This window comes from Lycium barbarum, chromosome 1 (genome assembly GCF_019175385.1).
Source record: "Lycium barbarum isolate Lr01 chromosome 1, ASM1917538v2, whole genome shotgun sequence".
NCBI classification, from domain to species: Eukaryota; Viridiplantae; Streptophyta; class Magnoliopsida; order Solanales; family Solanaceae; genus Lycium; species Lycium barbarum.
Window position 1 is genome coordinate 309,919 of NC_083337.1, and position 20,351 is coordinate 330,269.

Below are 20,351 nucleotides of genomic sequence, written 5' to 3' on the forward strand. Positions count from 1 at the left end.
TTCAAATATTATAACTTTTCAAATATTTTAATTTATTTATATAACCTATAGTTTCAACTAAATTATATATATATAAACAGTTCATAAAAAGCTAATACCTACTCACACTTTACACCCTCACCTGAATTAATATCTGTAATTTTTTATTTTTCCATTTGGTCCTCATGTTCTTGTTGTTTTTTAGGTTTGTTAGTTGTAATGTTGTTTTTATAACAATTTGATTATCAGAATCTGTGTTAACTTTATAAGCACGGAAATTGAGATTTTATAGTAAAAAAATTGAGTTTTTTTTTTCTTTTTTTTTTGCAAAAAAAATGGTAATTTGCTATTCTTTAAGTTGTAATGTTGTTTTTTTTTTATAACAATTTGATTATCAGAACCTGTGTTAACTTTATAACAAGAATGGGAATTTGAGATTTTGTAGTAAAGTTTAGATTTTTATTTGTTTTTGCAAAAAAAAAAAAAAAAAAAAGGGAATTTGCTATTCTTTAAGTTGTAATGTTGTTTTTTTTATAACAATTTGATTATCAGAACCTGTGTTAACTTTATAACAAGAATGGGAATTTGAGATATTGTAGTAAAGTTTAGATTTTTATTTGTTTTTTGCAAAAAATAAAAATAAAAATGGGGATTTGCTATTCTTCAAGTAAAGGGAAGAGTAGTGAGAAGGAATGTGATGGAAAAAATGAGAGTAAAATGATTGATTTGAAGTTGAGGAAGAGTAGTAGTTCTTCTAACGGTGATTTTAGTACATTTATAAGCAAGTTGAGTGGTGGTGGAGGAAGTGGAGTTGAGGAGAAGGGAATTGAACAGATACCGGGAAGGTTAATAGGGAATGGTGGTAGTAGTGTTGCTTGTTTATATACTCAGCAAGGAAAGAAAGGTATCAATCAAGATGCAATGATTGTTTGGGAGGTTTGTTACTTAACTCTCTGATGGATAAAATAGTGCATGTATGTCTTTTTTGTAAATTCCTTTTTGCATCTAATTCATAGGGTATGTGCTTACTTCCACCAGTATGAGTTGTCCAACAATCTGTCTGAGAGTTATGTGTACTGATGGGAGGTAGCAGATATCCTTGGAATTAATCGAGATGCGTGCAAGCTTGTTTGGACACCATAGTTATAAAAGTAAAAAAAAATAAAAAAATTATGTCCAAATGTTTGATAGATGAAAGCAAATCACCTACTTTATTGATGACTAGAGTGTAAATGTGCATGAATGTCTTGGAACTTGAATCTGCTATTTGTTCCTAAGGACCTAAATGTGTAGGTAGAAATTTAATTTTGGTGATACAAAGTAGGCGTTTGGACATGAGTTTGGTGATATTCTTTTAAGAATAGTACTATTTGATTTTGAAGTTAAATTGAAGAAAGGGTATTTAAAAATTGAGGTTATTTTTGGATATGCTTTGTACTTGAGAAAGTGGTTAGAACCTAATTTTCCAAACTTGAAAGCCTTAACTTCAAGTTGGGACAAAAAACTTGAATACAATGTATATCCGAACGGTTTTTTTGAAAAAAATAAAAGGTTGAAAGAGGAAAAAAATGTGTATGTCCAAACGGGCCCCTAAGTCAGCGTCAAGTACGAGCTTAGATTGAGGCATGTACTCACTAAAATCTATGGGTCTCCATTTTGGAGTTCATTTTTTGCTGATTTGAATTGGATGCTCAAGAATGGCGCTAAGTTTATTTAAAAGATTATGCTTAACAATATGTGCCATAACTGGAACCCAAGTAGTATTAATAGTTGAACCTTCACAGGAGCTCATCATATAGTGATTAGGAGTTAAAAGATGAATAATCTGAAAATGGATTAATTTGAACTTTTTTCCTTCTCTGTGATGGATAATTTTCTTCTCTCTATTTTGTTTGACATGACCTTCGTTGAGTAGCATCCCTTGGTGCTTGAGTTTCGTTTCAAATTTCCAGACCGCTCTGTTTCTTCTAGTACTGCCTTTTCATTTGCTTATGGGTTGTGGCAGCATTGACTGCATCATGTTGGAGGTCATGACTCTAAAAGTTGAATCTTTAACGGACTACACATTTTTTTTTGTTCCTATGCTCCTTTAATTCATCCGTTGGGATAGCTGTTTAGCAAAACAACTTTACTGCTGATAACGAAACACCACTCTTCGGAATTTAAGTTGGAGTTCTGCTTCATCTCGTTGACATCATTGTTGAGCGTCAAAATTCCATACTACGAAACCATAGTTATTATCTCTTGTATTTCATCTAATCTGCTATTTGTCACACAATAAATTAATTTGTTCTTGTCTATTGGGTCAGTTTATGACTTGGTTGGAATGTTTCTACAATAGAATTATTGTTCGAGAAGCGATACAATCCTTTGTGGAGTATATGATGGACATGGTCCTCATGGTCATATGGTTGCAAGGAAAGTTCGAGATTATCTTCCAATTTTGCTGCGATCAGAGTGGGAAACTAAATCCTGTGGTGATCAAAATGCTGTATCCGAAAATGGACATACTAATGGAGGCTCACATTTTGACGACATTGTGGATGATGATTTGGTTGAATCAGTGGAAGCTGAGAACAACGAAAAATTCCCAGAAATCCATCTGCCACTTAAGAGGTCAATGTTAAGGGCTTTTAGATCAATGGATAAGGAACTGAAGTTACACCCCTCAATTGACTGTTTCTGCAGCGGTTCAACTGCTGTTACTTTGGTAATGCAGGTAGTTACCATAATTCTTTAGCTTCATCTGGAATTGGTGCATTTAAAAATAACATAATTTCATTGAGGCTGGAAAATCAGTGTGGTCCATACTTGTCCGATATGCATGTTTCGTAATGATTATCAATCAAAAATAAAATAAAAAAATATGCATGTTTCGTAATGATTATGCATCAGTATCTAAGTGCATGTATTTATTTTCTTCTTCTGTCAAAAGAAGGATACAATAGTTTCTTCTAGTAATTAAGTGATTCAGTATCTAAATCATAGTTACTTCTACTGGACCTTGGTTTGTAGGCAGACAAGGTAATTACCATATAGTTTGCTTGTTTTTCTCTGGATTTCAATCAATTATAGAACATACATAAATATTTTGTAATCACCTAACATTGACTCATAGCTTTTGCTTACTGTTTTCTTTTTCCGGCTGAAAAAAAGTTCTGTTTGATGTCCATTCTATACTGCATAGTTTGGATCAAACATGAAGGTGTAGTTTATTGATTCCCCTTCTCTTTTCCTTACATTTAAAGACTTCTAACACAGTTGTATTATTAATCAAAGATAGATGAAGTTCATTATATGGAGGAGGACCTTAACTCTATAAAAGTTCGCCTCTCTTTCTGCTTGATGATTTATTTACAGTATGCTTCTTCATCCGTGTTCAATTTGAACTAGGCAAGATTTCATTCAGCATGATGCTGTAAACAGTCTTAGTGGCTTGCACCTTAAGATGAACTACACAAACAGTGTTTGATGTGAGCTTTTTTGTTATCAGTGTTAATCTTCCAGAATAAGTTGGCTACTGTTTTGAATTCATGTTTTATGACCTGTATACCTATGCCTATGTGTAGTCATATTCAGTCAGACTTCATTCAAAAAGTGTTCTTGTAAACATGAGAATGCATTCCTATGCTTCTCACTTACTGTCAGAAATGCAGGGCCTTTTCTTTCTTTACCTTGCGCATCAAATTGCAGGTTAAATGGTTTATTTCCTGATTTATTTAGAATTTACATTGTGACTCTTCCTTCATCAACTGTTTCATGACTTGGCGTCTATGTAAAGTCATGTAGATTTTTGGTTTGATGAATACCTCTTTGACCAGGATGTGATGTTGAAACATTATACTTTCAGAAAAATAATAATAATTGAGTGGGAAACCCTCAGGGGTTGGCCTGGTGGCAATTGACTTGAGCCTTGGGGTGCTCCCTTTCAAGGTATCAAGTTCGAAACCCGCTGGGTGCAAACAATTTCTGAGGGCCATCGGACTGGGGAAACCCTGAATTACCCGTGGTGCACTTGCGGGAAACTCCTTGCCGAGGGCCTGTGCACCCCTGGGATTAGTCGGGGCTCAAAAGAGACTCGGATACCCGGCGCTAATAATAAAAAATAATAATAATTGAGTGGGAAGGTTCGCACGTGATTCTGCTTTAGCATGATTATGTTTGCATCACTAATTGCTTAGCATGTTGGAAGAGGATAATAACCGATCTTCTCTGGTGTCCTCAGGGCCAGGATATATTTGTTGGTAATGTTGGCGACTCAAGAGCAGTTTTGGCAACAAGAGATAAAGACAACTCTTTAATGGCTGTACAGTTGACAGTAGATTTGAAGCCTAATCTTCCAAGTCTGTTTGTCTATCTCTCTCTTTCTCTTTCCCCCAAAACACACGAATGCACATTAGCTATAGTTTATTTCAATTGTTTGACATCCGTAGTTTTTGTCTTCCTCTTGTAGGAGAAGCTGCTAGAATCCACAAATGTAAAGGAAGGGTTTTCGCATTGCAAGATGAGCCAGAGGTTGCACGTGTGTGGTTGCCAAACTGTGACTCTCCAGGTTTGGCAATGGCCAGAGCATTTGGTGATTTTTGTCTCAAGGATTTTGGGTTAATATCTGTACCGGATGTGTATTACCACCACATTACTGAAGGGGACGAGTTTGTCCTCCTTGCAACTGATGGGGTATTCTTCTTCTATCTCATGTTGTTTAATCCTAGGGGTGTCAAATGGGCGGGTAAGGCTGAACTTAAATGGGCTGAGTTAATAAAGGGGCTCCGTCTTGACCCATTGAAAAGTTACTTGGGCTGAAGTGGGCTAAAATGCGGGTGATAACCCAACCCTCCCTCCCAATTATTATTAAGTTTTAATTTCTTTCTTTGTTCTTTTATAATTTTTAGTACCTGATTAAAAAAAAAATCTTTTGAAAATATTTTGACAAAATTTCTCATTAGTCAATTTGGAATACATATCATCCCAATTTTTGCTCGGCTGAAATAGGTTGAGCTCATAAATCGGCAGGTCAACAACTAGCCCAAACTTGGACTAGTTGGGCGAGTCATGTTTTCATGGGCTAATTTTGCCACCCCTATTTGATCCTCTCAACCATACAGAAAACACACGACATCTTATTCTTTGTGATACGACATTTACATATTTGGTTTATTAATATTTTGACTTTCTTGTAACATTACCATTCTCATTTTTTTTTTTTTTTTACTTCTTGCTGTAGGTTTGGGATGTCCTTTCTAATAAGGAAGCTGTAGATATTGTGGCCTCTGCTCCAAGTCGTGCAACAGCTGGCCGAGCTCTTGTTGACTGTGCTACTAGAGCATGGAGACTAAAATATCCAACGTCAAAGAATGACGACTGTGCTGTAGTATGCCTTTACCTAGACACCACACCTGTACCTGATGTCAAGGGGATAGAAGGCCAAAATAAGCTGACAAATTCTCCTGAAGTGGAAACTAAGACAAATACTATGGATGGAAATAAGCTGACAAATTCCCCTGAAGTGGAAATTAAGACAAATACTATAGATGGAAATGTTGGAAGATCAGATACTGAAGCTATTTCAACCTCTCAGACTGTCGGTCGTGAAGATCTCAGTACTACCAAGGATGATAGTGAGATAGTTCCAGTTGTTGAGTCACTGGAAGAACAACATCCGGATAAGGGTCTTGGCCAGTCTAAGAGAAGTATAGCTGAGTTCCTTTCAACTGCACAAGATGACGAATGGTCAGCCCTCGAGGGAATTACCAGAGTTAATAGTCTTCTAAGTATTCCTAGATTCTTGTCTGCTGAAAAAAGGTCTAACAGTTGGAGAAGAAAATGGTTATGAGACATCAGCCAACGGTTAAATATCTTGAGGTTAATCAAATGGTCTTCACTGGTATCTCCTGCTGCTGTTGTTGTCAAAGATTCTGTAAATGAAACTGATAGGTGTAATAGTATAGGTTTTTGTTTAAATTGCCAAATTAGATGGCCTGAAACTATGTTGCTCAGACACTGCAAAAAAGTTGTTTGCACCAGTTTCGGGCCCTTAAGAAATGCATAGCTTTTGGAGGATCCGACGCACATCCAGCAACATAGGCCTGAAGTAACAGATTGTTGTTGTGCTTGTGGACCATCCACGTTGGCAATTCTTTTTGGTAGGGAAAGTTGTATTTGCTGCTTAAATTTGTGTACAATGCCATGGAAATGGGCTCAGTAGGAAATGGCGATTTGTTTGTGTAGTTTTACCTTCTTTTTGTTTTTGTTTTCGTCTAATCTCATCTACTTCAATTAATTTCCTTTGTTCTGCTCTGAGACTTCTGATTCACTTCTGGACTTCTGGTAGTGTATTTGGCAATTTGGATTTAGGACATCTAGTTTATCTTGCCATTTATCCTGTCTTATATATTGAAAAAGATGAACTTCCGAAACATTTAAGATTTTAACATTTCAGTTTGGCGTGTTTTAAACTTGGTCAATGATGATAAGTGGCGTGTACACCAATCGATCATCCGTTTACAGCTTATTTGATATAATTGAATATTTGACCCCTCTCCTTGTAAAAAAAAAACGTTGAAAATGAAAAAACAAACTCATCATGATGATAGATAACAGGATCTTGACGAGCATAGGTAGCAGGAATGAATTGAGAATTGCCCCGGCCGATACCAAAAGGAAATAACTTTTCATGAGAGATAACTTTACAATTACACATCGCTTGTTATTACATTTCTGTTCTCTTTGCAGCTTTGTATCCAGCCCACCTTCTCAAAAGTTTATTATTCATTACATTGCCATTTCTACAATACAATATGACAGAATACTTCTGGATGTATAATTTTGACAATATCCTAGCTCCGGACCATTGTCAAATCCGGGTTAATTTTGTGCTGAAATGGATGCTTGACCTTCTAATCTCAAGGGGATAAATAACATTAGCTTGCAGGCGTTGAGGGACAAAAGCAGCGAATATAATTATGCAAATCAAGTTCACAAGGCTAACGAGGGTGTGAATCGTGGTGTATGCTCTAAAGAAGAGGGAAATCCAACTTTGCTAAAGCGCAATGTATATCACAGGGGAAATTCCTTCTGGAGAACATCAAGATTCCGCGAGTCACATGCTTCCAACATATCATTTCGAGATGCACAGCTGCCCAACAAAATATTACCAAAGAACAAATCAGTTAATGATCTGCAACACATAGAGCAACATATGGAATTTCATCATGTGTTTACCTCAGAGAGATTCTCAAATATTGCCAGGCGTTATCTGCCTTGGGATTCATAGCTAGTGCTCGGACATAATAACGGATGGAATCCTCATACATACCCTGTATGCAAAGGAATATGTTTGGAATTATACTCCACGCACTTATATAAACAAATTAGGCTCGAGATATAAAAGAAAATTTATTTTTTTCAAGATGAAAACAGGTCACAGCAAGGCACAGTGAATAACAATCTGGAACAGGAGAGAGGATGTTGCAATTAGATGTCTCTTTGCCTTCTTTGGCTCTGGGAAACTATTGATATAAAACTACTTCATGATTAGCATTAAAGAATCCAATCTAGAACATCAATTAACAGACAGATAACTACCAAAATGATCAGACCAACTGCGCAGATACTACCAGACTCACAACCAAAGTTCAAAAAAACAAGCTTACTACTATTAACTTGGGAATGAGGCGTAACCTGAGAACACAAATAAAAAGAACTACATAAAACATGCTACAAGTGTGGTTTATAACTTCCAAAGGCATAGAAAATCACCTGGTTGGCATAACTGATGCCCATGTTAGCCCATGCACGTACATAGTTAGGCTTTATATCTAGCGCCTGAGAAGTAAAATTGAAATGTCAATAAATCGATTGTTCTTCAGAAGAATATATATATATATATATATATATATATATGCACACGCATAGAAGATTAATGATACAAAAGCATAAGGCAGCATATGTGACAAAAACTAATGGTGAAGATCTACCAAAAACTTTTCCTTCTCTCAAAACAGTAAAGCCACAGCTCCATGCATAAGATATTATATTTACTCTAAAGGACTAATACATCTACAAGGAGTTCAAGTACACATCTAAGTGACTAAGAAGCATTCAAACAAGTCTTTAAAAGATTCAGGTCCAAGATAGCCACAACAAGCCCATCTGATCGGTAACATCTTTCAGTTCAACACACTATCATACTACTATCAGTCCCGGGGCAGTTACATCGTAAAAATTGCAAAGAGTGCTAAGAATAAGCACACACTCCCTAACTGTATTGTATAGAAGTAAACTTGTATTAGCAGGATATCCAAATAATAGGTGCCTTCTTGTAAGGTTGTAAATTAGCAAAAGGTTAACATATCCAGGCAGATTCACCATCGTATGTCCAAAATAGAGGAAACTGAGTATTCATTAGCTGAGAAGACTACCTGCTGATAAGCCATTATTGCATCAGCACTCTGGACACTATTAGCTTGTGTTGCACCAAGCTTATTCCAGAGTGAGTAGTCCCTAGGTTTGAGCTCTAGTGCTGTCTTAAAAGACTCAATAGCTTTGTCATATTCTCTTGATAGATTGTATAACACCCCAAGTACTATGTGTACGTCAGCATCCTCAGGTGCCATTTGAGCTGCATCCGTAAACAATCTAGCTACCTGTATCACATCAAAATAAACATCTCAGTTCATTTATAAATCCTATGCTATGGCCTCCTCCCATTCTCCAATCCCGACAAAAGAAAAGGACGACGAAGAAGACTAGAAGGAGAAAGCGAAAGGCAAGAAAGAGCTGCAATAAGTAGATTGGCCACAATAGCGAAAACTAGAATTACATTTTAGGACTTTCAAGTTTAAAATGAACCCCAAAAAACATTCAGCAATTGGTATACTTCAGCTTCGTATCCAACCTCAGGTATCTATGAGAAGGAGAACATGGGAGGAGAAGGTAGGAAGACAAGCTAAATAAGGAGTCTTACATCAGCATGATAGAAAGAAGCAGGCTGTTCCTGAGGGGCAATACTCCCATACTTCGGGTGGTGGCGTAACCAACTATACAAATACTTCAATGCAGCTTGTTGCTCCAGCTCTGGACATTTAAAAAATAAAATAAGTAACGCTTTCTGAATATGCTAAAATTAGTAATCCTTAAAAGATAAAATTACAGACTACGCGTAAAATCAGGATAGCTACAAGATCCCATAAAAAGTCACTCTCATGATGCCGTTGTGTTTTGCCTAATTATGCTATTTTGCTTATCACGGAGCAAACATTTCAAAAACTCAGATTGAGGCTACAAAAAGCAATAAATCTAGAGGACGAAATAATAATGTGAATGTAATCAAACTTTAAAGCCACTACAAAACAAAATTGCCTCAATGCTTCACGTCACAATAACATGAATATATTAACTAAACAATAACACTCTTGCTCTGTTTTATGATACTTGTGGTGTTCGGGCCAGCTTGCGCGCACCTCGAGTCCTCGACTAATTCCACGGGATACCTGCCACCTCCCCCCAGCAACACGTACCATGTAACTCTATCCTCCAAGGCTAGAACAGATGGGAAGAATCACCTAGTAGTATTTTTGTCTCTGTTGGGATTTGAACCTGAGACCTCATAGTTCTCCCACTTCATTGACCACCAGGCCACACCCTTGGGTGCAATATATTAAATAAAAAAGGAATTTCTCCTGCTCTTCTATTTATGAAGTTTCTAAATTACAATTAGCAATCATTTGTAGGAACCTTAACACATAAGTGGCAATGAAGTTTGAATAGAGCAGAAGCTTCAAGCACCACTAAATCAGTATCCTATAAAAATTTAGGCTGATCTATTTTTTCCAATATGAACCCCAGACCCAGGCCCTCCCCTCCAAGAGTCAACGATGCCTTTTTCCACTTTGCTCCCATGTGTGACTCGATATTCTAATTTCTTGGTTGAAGGTGGATGGTCCTTTCTACTATGCTTCCCTCACTTATCAAAATTAGGCTCATCTACCACAATTTCTCACTTGAATTAATAAGAAATCTCTATCGAACTAACTACTTACCATTTGTATGACTTACTCCAAGGGAGAGAAGAACTTCCAGATTTGCGGGATCAGCCTCCTGTGCCCGCATCATAGCAGCTATAGCCTGTGAAAAAGATGATTATGGTGTTATGCTTACCAACAAATTGAGCTGAGCATTAGTGACTCAAAAAACTCTAGACAGAAAAGGACTCTGAACCACTAAACATATCAAAATGCATCACTGTTGCATCAACTCCCTCACATTTGCTTCAAGATATTAAATGGTTAATGCTACTTATGAAATCAATTATTTTCAGTATTAGGTGATTTCCGATCAAACAGCAAAAGATGGGAGAACTCAATTCACACAATTCTTCAGGCATCACAGACCATTATACCAATGAAACAACTAAACTCACAAGTTCAATTGGTGAAACGGTCTAATAGAGATTAAAAATCAAAATCTTAGAATGGATAACGGCTTGCAGATTCAAGTGTCTATTATGCCAAATACTATTTGGCAACCCAACAAATAAATAGAAGGTAAACTTGTGTCAAGAAAAAAGGATCAAAAACTTGGTAGCGAACCCTCCTTACAATGTTATCTAATCGTATGTATGGTACTTCTATCATTCAACAAGCACCAGACAGGCAATTTAGGCTCTTGACCATCTCAGGATATCTAGAGGCTTCCGGGTTGTTTCATTATTTTTTTAAAATTGGTGATGCTGTTTCCTCAGCATGCTTCATGCTGGAAACCTTCAACGGGGAAAAAAAGGAAAGAAGATAATACCTACAGAGATCCTAACAAATCTACAAGATAAATAATAAAGAAAAGACCTTGCCTTATAATCAAGCATGTCAATATTTTATAACCTCCTCTTTATTTATAACCAACGGAGAAGTTTATTTTTAATAACCTCTTCTCGTAATAGAAAATCTTTAATTTGGAACACTGAGAGAATAGAAACGCAGTTACAGACTTACAGTTCATCAACCACTCACAGGAATTTGATCCTTTTGCAGATAAAACAACATATGGAAAAGATTCAAAAAAGATACAGAAAATCAGTGAATGAAGAATGCTTAAACTAATATTAACCTGTTGATCATCATCGTTTTCAGCATGTGCTATGCCAAGTAACCTCCAACCCTCAGCATTTTCAGGGTTCTTCAAGACTTCAGCCTCCAAAGCAAGAACTGCTTCACTTAAGAGACCCTTCCGGAACAGTTCTTGCCCTTCTTTTAGAGGGTTAAGATGACCAACATAAGGGTTCATATCAGAGAACACATAAACTCCCCTTGACGCATCTGATTGCTGCTTGAGAGCAGCTTGCTCGTTCATATACCTGTTGGAAGATGGTAAAACCAAGCACATAAGGGAAATGCATAAGCCTTGCATAGCGGTACACAAAAGCAGAAGAAACAATGGATATGAATAGAGTTGCCAATTTCTGCCATGAAAAGGCTGATAAAAATCAAATGAAGGAAATGAGAAAATAGAGGGAAAAAGCCTCAGAAAGAGAGAGTAACTAACAGGGATTTTTAGGGGATAAAAAGAAAGGAAGGGCAAAGAAATTCCTTTGCCCCTTCCAAAAATTATAAAAAGGCCGAAGAATAAGAAAAGACAGACGTGACGGATGAAAAGACATATTACTGATTTTTTTATCACTAATATGTTACCAATCTCAAAAAAAGAAAAAGAAAAATAAATTAGTATTTGGAAAAGTCTATATATTATTATAAATGGAATACCAGATAATTCAATTTTTTTTTTTTTTGTTGGTAAAGACCAGATAATTCAAATTTTCTTGAGCATGGAGAAACTTACTCATCATAAGCCTCTGCCCAGCCATCAGCAGTGGTTTCACCAAACGCTCCTTCGGCAATTTGACGACCAAATTCATCCGCCCAATCATCATTCACGTTCAACTTTGAAAATTCATTTACCCACTCGTTATTTACATCTCCATGCTGCTCACGTTCAGCAGAAAACTCATTCACCCACCCCTGTGGTCCACGAGAAAGCTGAAAACAATAGATGAAATGTGCAAATATTAATGTGAAAGGACTTAGACCTCATAACATGTTAAAGGAAATTCATCAACAACAATCATGTTTCAAAGCGCATATATTAGCTGTTCTCCGCATAGAGTAATAACAACTGCTGCAAAACTAGTCAACAATTTAACAAGGAAATCCCCATCATACTCTCATTAATAGAGAATCCACTATAAATATATATATATATAGCAGACAACACAATTAGCAAGAGGAAATAGCAAGTTTAAATCAGCTCAAAGCATCTCAGGTAAGAAATTTCCAGGTTCAACAGCTTTTAGCGCATCTCATATTCATAAGATCATAGACAAGACATTTTTTTTTTTTTTGAGAAACGATCATAGACAAGACATAATCCACAACTTCTGGGATAAGATCAACTCATTCAGTGTCTTAATCCAAAAAGAAAAAGATCAACACATGCAATGACTTGTACTTGCCTCCTCATGTGCAAACTGGTCAGCCCATGTTTGACCTCCATTATGCTGTTGTTCATATTCTGCTGCCCAATCCCCAGAAGAAACAGCAGGCTTGAATTGATTTTCTTCAATAGTAATTTCACCACGACTCATCTTGGATACAAATTGGAGAAATTTGGAATTCTACATGAATTGTTAAAACAGTCATATATGTACTAGTGAAAGTACAAATGCAATAAGTAACTATCCAAAACGAACCAAAGAACAGAAATATTTATCTGCTAACATCTCCTCCACTCGATATATTCTATCAATTTTAAACAACCCTCATTAGATAGCAAGTACGTCTTTTGTGGTGCTTCAGGTTAGCAATCAGTTTCTGATTTATTTTAAGTAGTTGCCATCTCCTGATACAGGCGCCTGTGTGAGCTAGCTCATTGCTGGACCTAAGCCCGAAAAGGAGGTGGTTTGTGGTAGACTGGCAGCCGGCCAGCGCAAAACTAGTCTATTTTATAATGAATCCTCACATTGCAGATATCATTGGGACGTGTTCATCTAGGCACACGTTACATCGGCAACCGGGTGTGATGAAAAATAAGCAAGGTGTTCCATCACATCACCGCCTGGGTGTGACGGAGTATGAGTAAGGGTTCCCACATCATGGACAGCTATGGGTAAAGAAGTTAGTTCCACCACATCAGCTCCAGGTGTGGTGCAAAATCACCAAGGGTCCCCATATCATGGATGCGGACGAGTGTGGGTAACTAAGCTAGTCCCGCCTCATCCATGCGGATGTAGTGCAAAACTAGAAAGTTCTGCATCGTGGATGGATGAGGATAAATGAGCTAGTCCAAGAGAGAGGGAATAGTGGATGGATTCGGGTAAGCAGCTGGAATATAGGTTCTTTGGCGAGAAAGTCTATGGGAATAGTGGATACCTTAATAAAATGAGGAGACTCGAAATTACATGCCTGCAGAAAACTAAATGGACAGGGCCAAAGGCTAGAGAGGTAGGCAACAGAGGACATAAATTATGGTATTGTGAGAGTGATGAAAATAGGGATGGGGAGGGAATTATGGTAGAACCAAGACCTAGGGATAAGGTTGTAAAATAAAGCAAGCTGGGGATAGGATTATCTCATTTACTCTTGTATGGGGAAATGAGAGAATCAATGTTATAACTTATAAGTACATATGCTCCACAAATTGGATTAGTTTGTGGAATCTAAGACTAAATTTTGGGAAATATGGACGCTTTAGTTCAAGATTCCAGGCAACCAACATATCTTTATAGGGGGAGACGACCTAACCGATCATGTGGATAAAGATAGTGAACGTTTTGACCTAGTACGGGAGGGATATGGTTGTGGCAATAGGAATGATGAAAGAAAGACTATCCTAGAGTTCATTTTAGCCCAAGACTAGTTACAGCTAACAATATTTTGAAAAGAAAAATTCCCAAAGACTTGGCACCAAACCTGAAATTTCGGGTCATTGTTTTGAGCTAATGTGTGAGCCAACATACGTGTTTGCTCCATGGCTGCTAGGTTAGGAATATTTGCACCTCTCATTTGACCAATCATTCCAAGTTGGGATTGCTCCTGCAATAGTTAGAAATTGTACCCATAAACAAAAAAAGAGAACAAAGAAAGATGGGAGCGAGATAAAGGGAAATTGGAGAGAGAGGGTAGCAGACATCATCAGGCCCACTTTGAGATGCATGTTATATCAGTCACACCAAATTAAAAAGATGAAATACATCAGCGTTAACATGTTGTCTGTGCGTTCTCCCTGATATTTGAATACAAGCTAGTCTGTGCTACTTCTCTCTCCGAGACTCTGAGTGCGCATAGCTGTGCATGTATGTTTCTCACTTGCTTCTATAAAGGGTGTTTTAGTCCATAACTGCTAAAGAATACAAATGCTCTAAACATAATTAGTATGATATCTCTCCCCCACACCCCACCCCCTCATGTGTCCATCCACACGAAATTGTTCTCTCTACAGAACCCGGATGCATTTTGTTCAGAAGTTTAATCTGACAGCTTAATAGAACTCATATCCAAGTTATACGTTTTCTTTTGGGTCTTTCCAGTAAAGATCCAAATTATTCTATGATGAATCTAATTCCACTAAGCATGACAATATTCATAAAGGTAGACTTTTCTCCTCTTTTTCATTTCCCCCCTTGACCAAAATGCAACCCCACCTTATACAAGAGTGTAACAAAACTTTCTTACATGCTCAAATTCAGATGCCCAGCTATTAGCACCATGTTGTTGTTCAAATGATTGGACCCAAGAATTGGGGCCAGCATGTCCTACTCGGTTCTGTGCAAACTCATTAATCCATCCATCTGCAACATGAGGGGCAGGTTTCATAGCTAAGGACTCATTCCAATACTCCTCAAGCTCAGGATATCTTCCAGGCACAGGGCCCCTTGCCCTAACATGATTATCAATTTCTAAAGAAGATAATAGAGCATTAACCTGATGAATAAGATAGTTGGGTTAGTTATAGAATAGTTATAGGAAGACAAAATAGATAAACAACAGAGAGCACAGACATATTTCGGCACATTGGAATAACTGAAGGACCAAAGTTAACCCAGTACAGTATTACTGTTGAAACAACACTCTTTCTGCTCGCCCAGCAAACCAGAGTGTTCTGTCTGTGGAGTTGAAACAACAACATCATACCCAGTTGAATCCCACAATGTGGGGTCTGGAGTTGAAACAACAACTAATTTTATTTCTTGCTCATAAACACCAATACACAATCTTCCCAGTCCAACATCCCTTTGAATGTCCTAGTTACAGTTATGATTGATGGAAGTCCATCAATTTCTTGTTATAGTAAAATAGAGATGAGACTTTTTATAATTGCGACGAGTTTGGAAAGTCTATCACTTGGCAAATGCCTACACAAAATCTCACAAGTAATAACGAATTCTGATGGATGGAAAATACAGTTCGCCAACGTCATTATTCACACATCACATCACCAAAGAACATAAGCTATTTTTTTCTGTTTTGCTATTATCTTGAACAACCAGACAGAAGAGATAGTTATAATTTATATCTTCCATCAATTAACCAATGTCTACTTCATTAATACTCCATTCGTCCCAAATTTTATGACACTCTTTCCTTCTTAGTCAGTCCCAAAAGAATGACACCTTTCTTCAACTCTAAATTTACCTTTTTACCTTTAATGAAATGATTTCTAGCCACACAAATTTCTATGGTTTGTTTTAGACCACAAGTTTCAAAAGTATTCCTTTATTTCTTAAACTTCGTGCCTAGTCTCATATAAAATGGGACAGAGGAAGTGCCATATTAGATTTCCAATTCAGATAAAGATAAATTTGTTACAAAAGACTGGTGAACTTTTGTTTCATGGATATCAGAAATAGTTTGGAAACTAAGACTGAATGATAGTACCTCAGTGTCATTAATTGAGTAGCATTACATGGCTAGAAACCAAACCTGTCCATGTATGAAGTCTTCACTTTTATCAGCAAAAAAATGCCGGGCCATGATAGTGCTACGGTCACGTATGCATTGCTTGTCACCTTCTGATAAACCTAATAATGGCAGTGAAGCAGGACGAAACGGAACGCCACCATGACTGCTGTTGACAAACGAGTGCAGAAAGCTGGACAACACTTGTTGCGGAGGCCCTAGATTGGGGAAAGGCATTCAGAACTCATATGAACATACAACAAAGTGTGTGAAATTAGTTCCTCAAACGTCATACTATACTATTTCCTTCACACATATTTGCAATCACCGTCCACATAGCTTATAGATGTTCGCTAATTATTCATCTTTTTTTAAAGGACAGCACCAAGTTAGAAATGCCAAATGCGATCTAAGTGCAAGTTCAATCTTTTCTCAAATTTGCCTTTTAACTAGACGGTAGAAGATATTGTTTTATTCTAAGGCAAGGATATCTATCGTGTCCTTTGAAAAGTTGAAGCACAATAAATGAACTCGTATAGGCTTTTCCGCAATCAAATATGAGTAGCTTAGCACCCTACTCCCCCACCCCCGCCTCTCCCTCTTATATTATAGCTTTTTGTGCCATAGTCACAAATACACACAACAACCGGGTTGCATACTATTCATATTCAAATTCATCAAAAGTAATGATTGAAGACTGTTTAGTGTTACCATTCAAATCTAGTTGAAGCCGGGCATGCTCCAAAGGGGTGTTTGTCATGTTCTGACCTCCATGAGCGAAAGGAAGTTGAGGCCTTTGTATCTCATCCCAAGCATCAGAGAGCCTATTTTGATCTGCAGAACGAAATCCTTGAAGGAATTGGGAACCCTGAGAAAGTTGTATTACAAGTGAGTAATGCATTCACAAGTGGATCCCTCCTTAACCCACAAGCATCTATATACATTAACCTGAATATTAGGCTGAAGTGGATGTTCAAACTCGGATCCTGGAAGTGAGACCAGTGGTTGTTCAACACCCCCTAGGAAGTTGCCATTGGATGATGTATTTACTGATGTAGGGATCTCTTTGAGCCTTTCCTGTAAGAGAGACGAACCATTAATCAAGTTAATGTAAGTCCATAACACATCCACACGCAATACATCTTGACTCTGAAACGTCATTTAAGCTATCCAAACTTAAATTTGTGTCTTTCTTGGGCTATTTCTGTCGACAAAATTGTTCAATATAAGCAGCTTGCATATATTATGCTTTAAAAATAACAAATACACGGATGAAGCTTCAACCGAGAATAAATATTGCCCCTATTAGAATGGACTAAACTCAACTGCAGAGATTCACAATTAGCAAATCAAACTAATCCATCAGCAATTTACTTGAAAAACGTATCAACTAGCTAGAAAAACATCTGTGAACAAATTTCTTTGTCTATGAGATTACATATCAATCAATCAAGTACAACAGCACCTTAATCCCAAAAATATATATCCTTTTCGGTCTGAATTCAGTATTAATAAGCGGCTCGCTTATCTTCAAAAATACCACAGTCATCTTTCCCAGTCGTGAATTATCTGAAGGTTTACTCTGTTGAGAATATATAGGTGCTTCAACCCAGAATAAATGACGTCAAAATTAGAATCGACTAAAATCAACCACATAGAGCTCCGCACAGATTTGCAATTAAAATCGAACTAATTCGTCAGCAATTTAGATGAAATAGGTCATTAACAAGAAGCCAGAAAAAAACATCAGTGAAAGTATATGAATCAATCCATCAACTGCACCTTAATCCCAAGAATACAAATCCATTTAGGCCCAAATTCAGTATCCATAAGCTTCTTGCTTGTATTATGCTTTAAAAGTACCAAATACACGGAGGAAAAGAAAGTTATACTTATCAGCTTTAAAAGTACCGAACGCCTTATCAGAATTAGCAAATCAAACTAATTCATCAGCAATTTACAGGAAATATGTAACAAACAAGTAGCCAGTAAAAACATCCGTGAACAACGAATTTCTTCGTGTATGAGACTGTATATCGATCAATCAAGTACAACAGCACTTTAATCCCAACAATACACATCCATTTCACTATGAATTCAGTACTAATAAGCTATTTGCTTATACATGCTTAAAAAATACTAAAGTTATCACTTCCAGTCGTGAATTATTCAAAGAGCAGTAAAAATAAATAATCTCATAGAGGTTTAAACTGTTGAAAATCTATAACTGATGTCCCTATTAGAATGGACTAAACTCAACTACTTACCCCAGAGATTCACAATTAGCAAATCGAACTAATTCATTAGCAATTTACTTGAAATACGTCACAAACAAACAAGCTAGAAATCAGTGAATGAATTTCTTCATCTATGAGATTTTATTCAATCAACTGCACCTTAATCGCAGTATTACACATCCATTTAGGTCTGAATTCAGTATCCATAAGCTATTTTTTTGTATTTGCTTCAAAAAAACCACAGTTAAAGCTCAATTAAATTCAACTAAATAAAGCTCCGAACAGATTCACAATTAGCAAATCGAACTAATTCATTAGCAATTTACTTGAAATACGTATCAAACAACTAGCTAGAAAAACATCGATGAATGAATTTCTTCGCGTACAAGATTTTATATCAATCAAAATCAATCAACTGCACGTTAATCCCAATAAAACACATCCATTTTGGTCCAATTTCAGTATCCATAAACTGATTGCTTATACTATGCTTAAAATGCACCAAACATACGGAGTAAAAGAAAGTTACACTCATCAGCTTTAAAAGTACCTAATACTTATCACAATTACCAAATTGAACTAATTCTCCAGCAATTTACAGGAATTTCTTCGTCTATTAGATGTATATCAATCAAAATCAATCAACTGCACCTTAATCCCAATAAAACACATCCATTTCGGTCCAAATTCAGTATTCATAAGCTGCTTGACTATATGACACTTCAAATACACGGAGGAAGAGAGAATTATACTTATCAGCTCTAAAAGTACCAAATACTTGTCACAATTAGCAATTTACAGGAATTTCTTCGTCTATTAGATGTATATCAATCAACTGCACCTTAATCCCAATAAAACACATCCATTTCGGTCCAAATTCAGTATTCATAAGCTGCTTGATTATATTACGCTTCAAATACACGGAGGAAGAGAGAATTATACTTATCAGCTCTAAAAGTACCAAATACTTGTCACAATTAGCAATTTACAGGAATTTCTTCGTCTATGAGGCTATATATCAATCAATCAATGAACTGCATCTTAGTCACAATAATATACATCCATTTAAATCGGAATTAAGTATATTCATAAGCAACTTGCTTATACTAAGCTTTAAAGGAGGGAATTATTCACTACCTGAGTCTTAGATGAAGAGCCGATGAGTGCGTTAGCAAGAGCACCAAGTGGATTATTAGAAGATGAAGTTTCTCCACAACTTGGAGCACCGGTTACCAAGTCTCTCATCGCCATCACTTTCTTCTAATTTTTTTTTTCTTCTCCTCTTTTTTTTCCCCCTGTATTATACGGTATTTGTAGTCGATTGAAGGAAGAAAAAAACGAAGAGGTGTAGAGTTGTTGTGTTGTGTTGTGTTATGTGTGTATAGGGAAGGGAGTTTTGTGATTATTTATATTATAGTGTGGTGGTGGTTAGGCGATGATGGCCAGAGATTTGAGGTTTGGTCGTTTCTATCCGCTACTATATGGGGAAATGTGACTGGGAGCTCTAGTCCCCTGGCCCTACCATATGCTCATTGGAATTAATTAAGGTTTTTTAAACGCGGCTGGTAAATTCATGTGAAATGGGACTTGTAAATTGTTTTTTTTTTTAACAAACCGACCATGTTGATCAACTGAGGATCGTCAACCGGGGCGAATTTAGAAAGTTAATTTGAGGCACATGAACACGTGATTTCTCGTAAAATTAAGTATTTTATGTATATATTTTTTAAAAATAATTTAATAATATCTGTTAGAACACATGTTACAAAAGGGCTAAATGATACATTTGGTTGAAGCACTTTTTTGAACTGGACTTATTTGAATTGAAGCACGCAATATGAATGAACTTTTGACACAAATGTCATGATTAGTGAGCACACTTACATCTTTGTAAAATTCAAATTGACACAAGGAAAAACTAAACGATGGTATTTAAGTTATGTAATAAGAGATTGCCTTTATAAGGATATCTATTTAGGAATTATAATGATAAATATATTTAAGAGCTTTGAGCACCAATGCATGAACATCAAGCATAAATTCTTAAACTTCAGGTACAAATGCATGAACTGAAAATATGAGAGGCGACCATTGCAATATAAACTTAATACCCGCTACTAAATGATGAAGTACACTATTGGTTCATCTTTTATTTGCTTGGTGTTCGTCAACTCCATCATACTCATTGTAC

General features: G+C 36.6%; 2 protein-coding genes across 4 annotated transcripts; one reads left to right on the forward strand and one right to left on the reverse strand.

Moving 5' to 3' along the window:
* LOC132627574 (probable protein phosphatase 2C 6) lies at positions 1-6,206 on the forward strand. Of its 2 annotated transcripts, none has more exons than XM_060342987.1 (5): positions 1-915; positions 2,321-2,698; positions 4,205-4,322; positions 4,433-4,656; positions 5,204-6,206. In XM_060342987.1, exons 1-5 carry the CDS (start codon positions 625-627, stop codon positions 5,810-5,812), a joined length of 1,620 nt encoding a protein of 539 aa, XP_060198970.1. In that variant the 5' UTR covers positions 1-624; the 3' UTR covers positions 5,813-6,206. The 2 variants fall into 2 exon arrangements, with proteins under 2 accessions (XP_060198970.1, XP_060198978.1); XM_060342995.1 differs by having other exon boundaries at positions 779-915; positions 2,289-2,698.
* A 424-nt stretch (positions 6,207-6,630) lies between these two features.
* Positions 6,631-19,664, reverse strand: LOC132627589 (peroxisome biogenesis protein 5). Of its 2 annotated transcripts, none has more exons than XM_060343015.1 (15): positions 19,298-19,664; positions 16,872-17,000; positions 16,635-16,791; positions 15,948-16,141; positions 14,700-14,948; positions 13,938-14,060; positions 12,482-12,643; positions 11,812-11,990; positions 11,083-11,329; positions 10,020-10,104; positions 8,945-9,054; positions 8,400-8,624; positions 7,738-7,803; positions 7,201-7,295; positions 6,631-7,114 (listed from the first exon to the last, which is right to left on the reverse strand). In XM_060343015.1, exons 1-15 carry the CDS (start codon positions 19,409-19,411, stop codon positions 7,036-7,038), a joined length of 2,214 nt encoding a protein of 737 aa, XP_060198998.1. In that variant the 5' UTR covers positions 19,412-19,664; the 3' UTR covers positions 6,631-7,035. The 2 variants fall into 2 exon arrangements, with proteins under 2 accessions (XP_060198998.1, XP_060198989.1); XM_060343006.1 differs by having other exon boundaries at positions 11,812-12,008; positions 19,298-19,662.
* Positions 19,665-20,351: the final 687 nt, after the last annotated feature.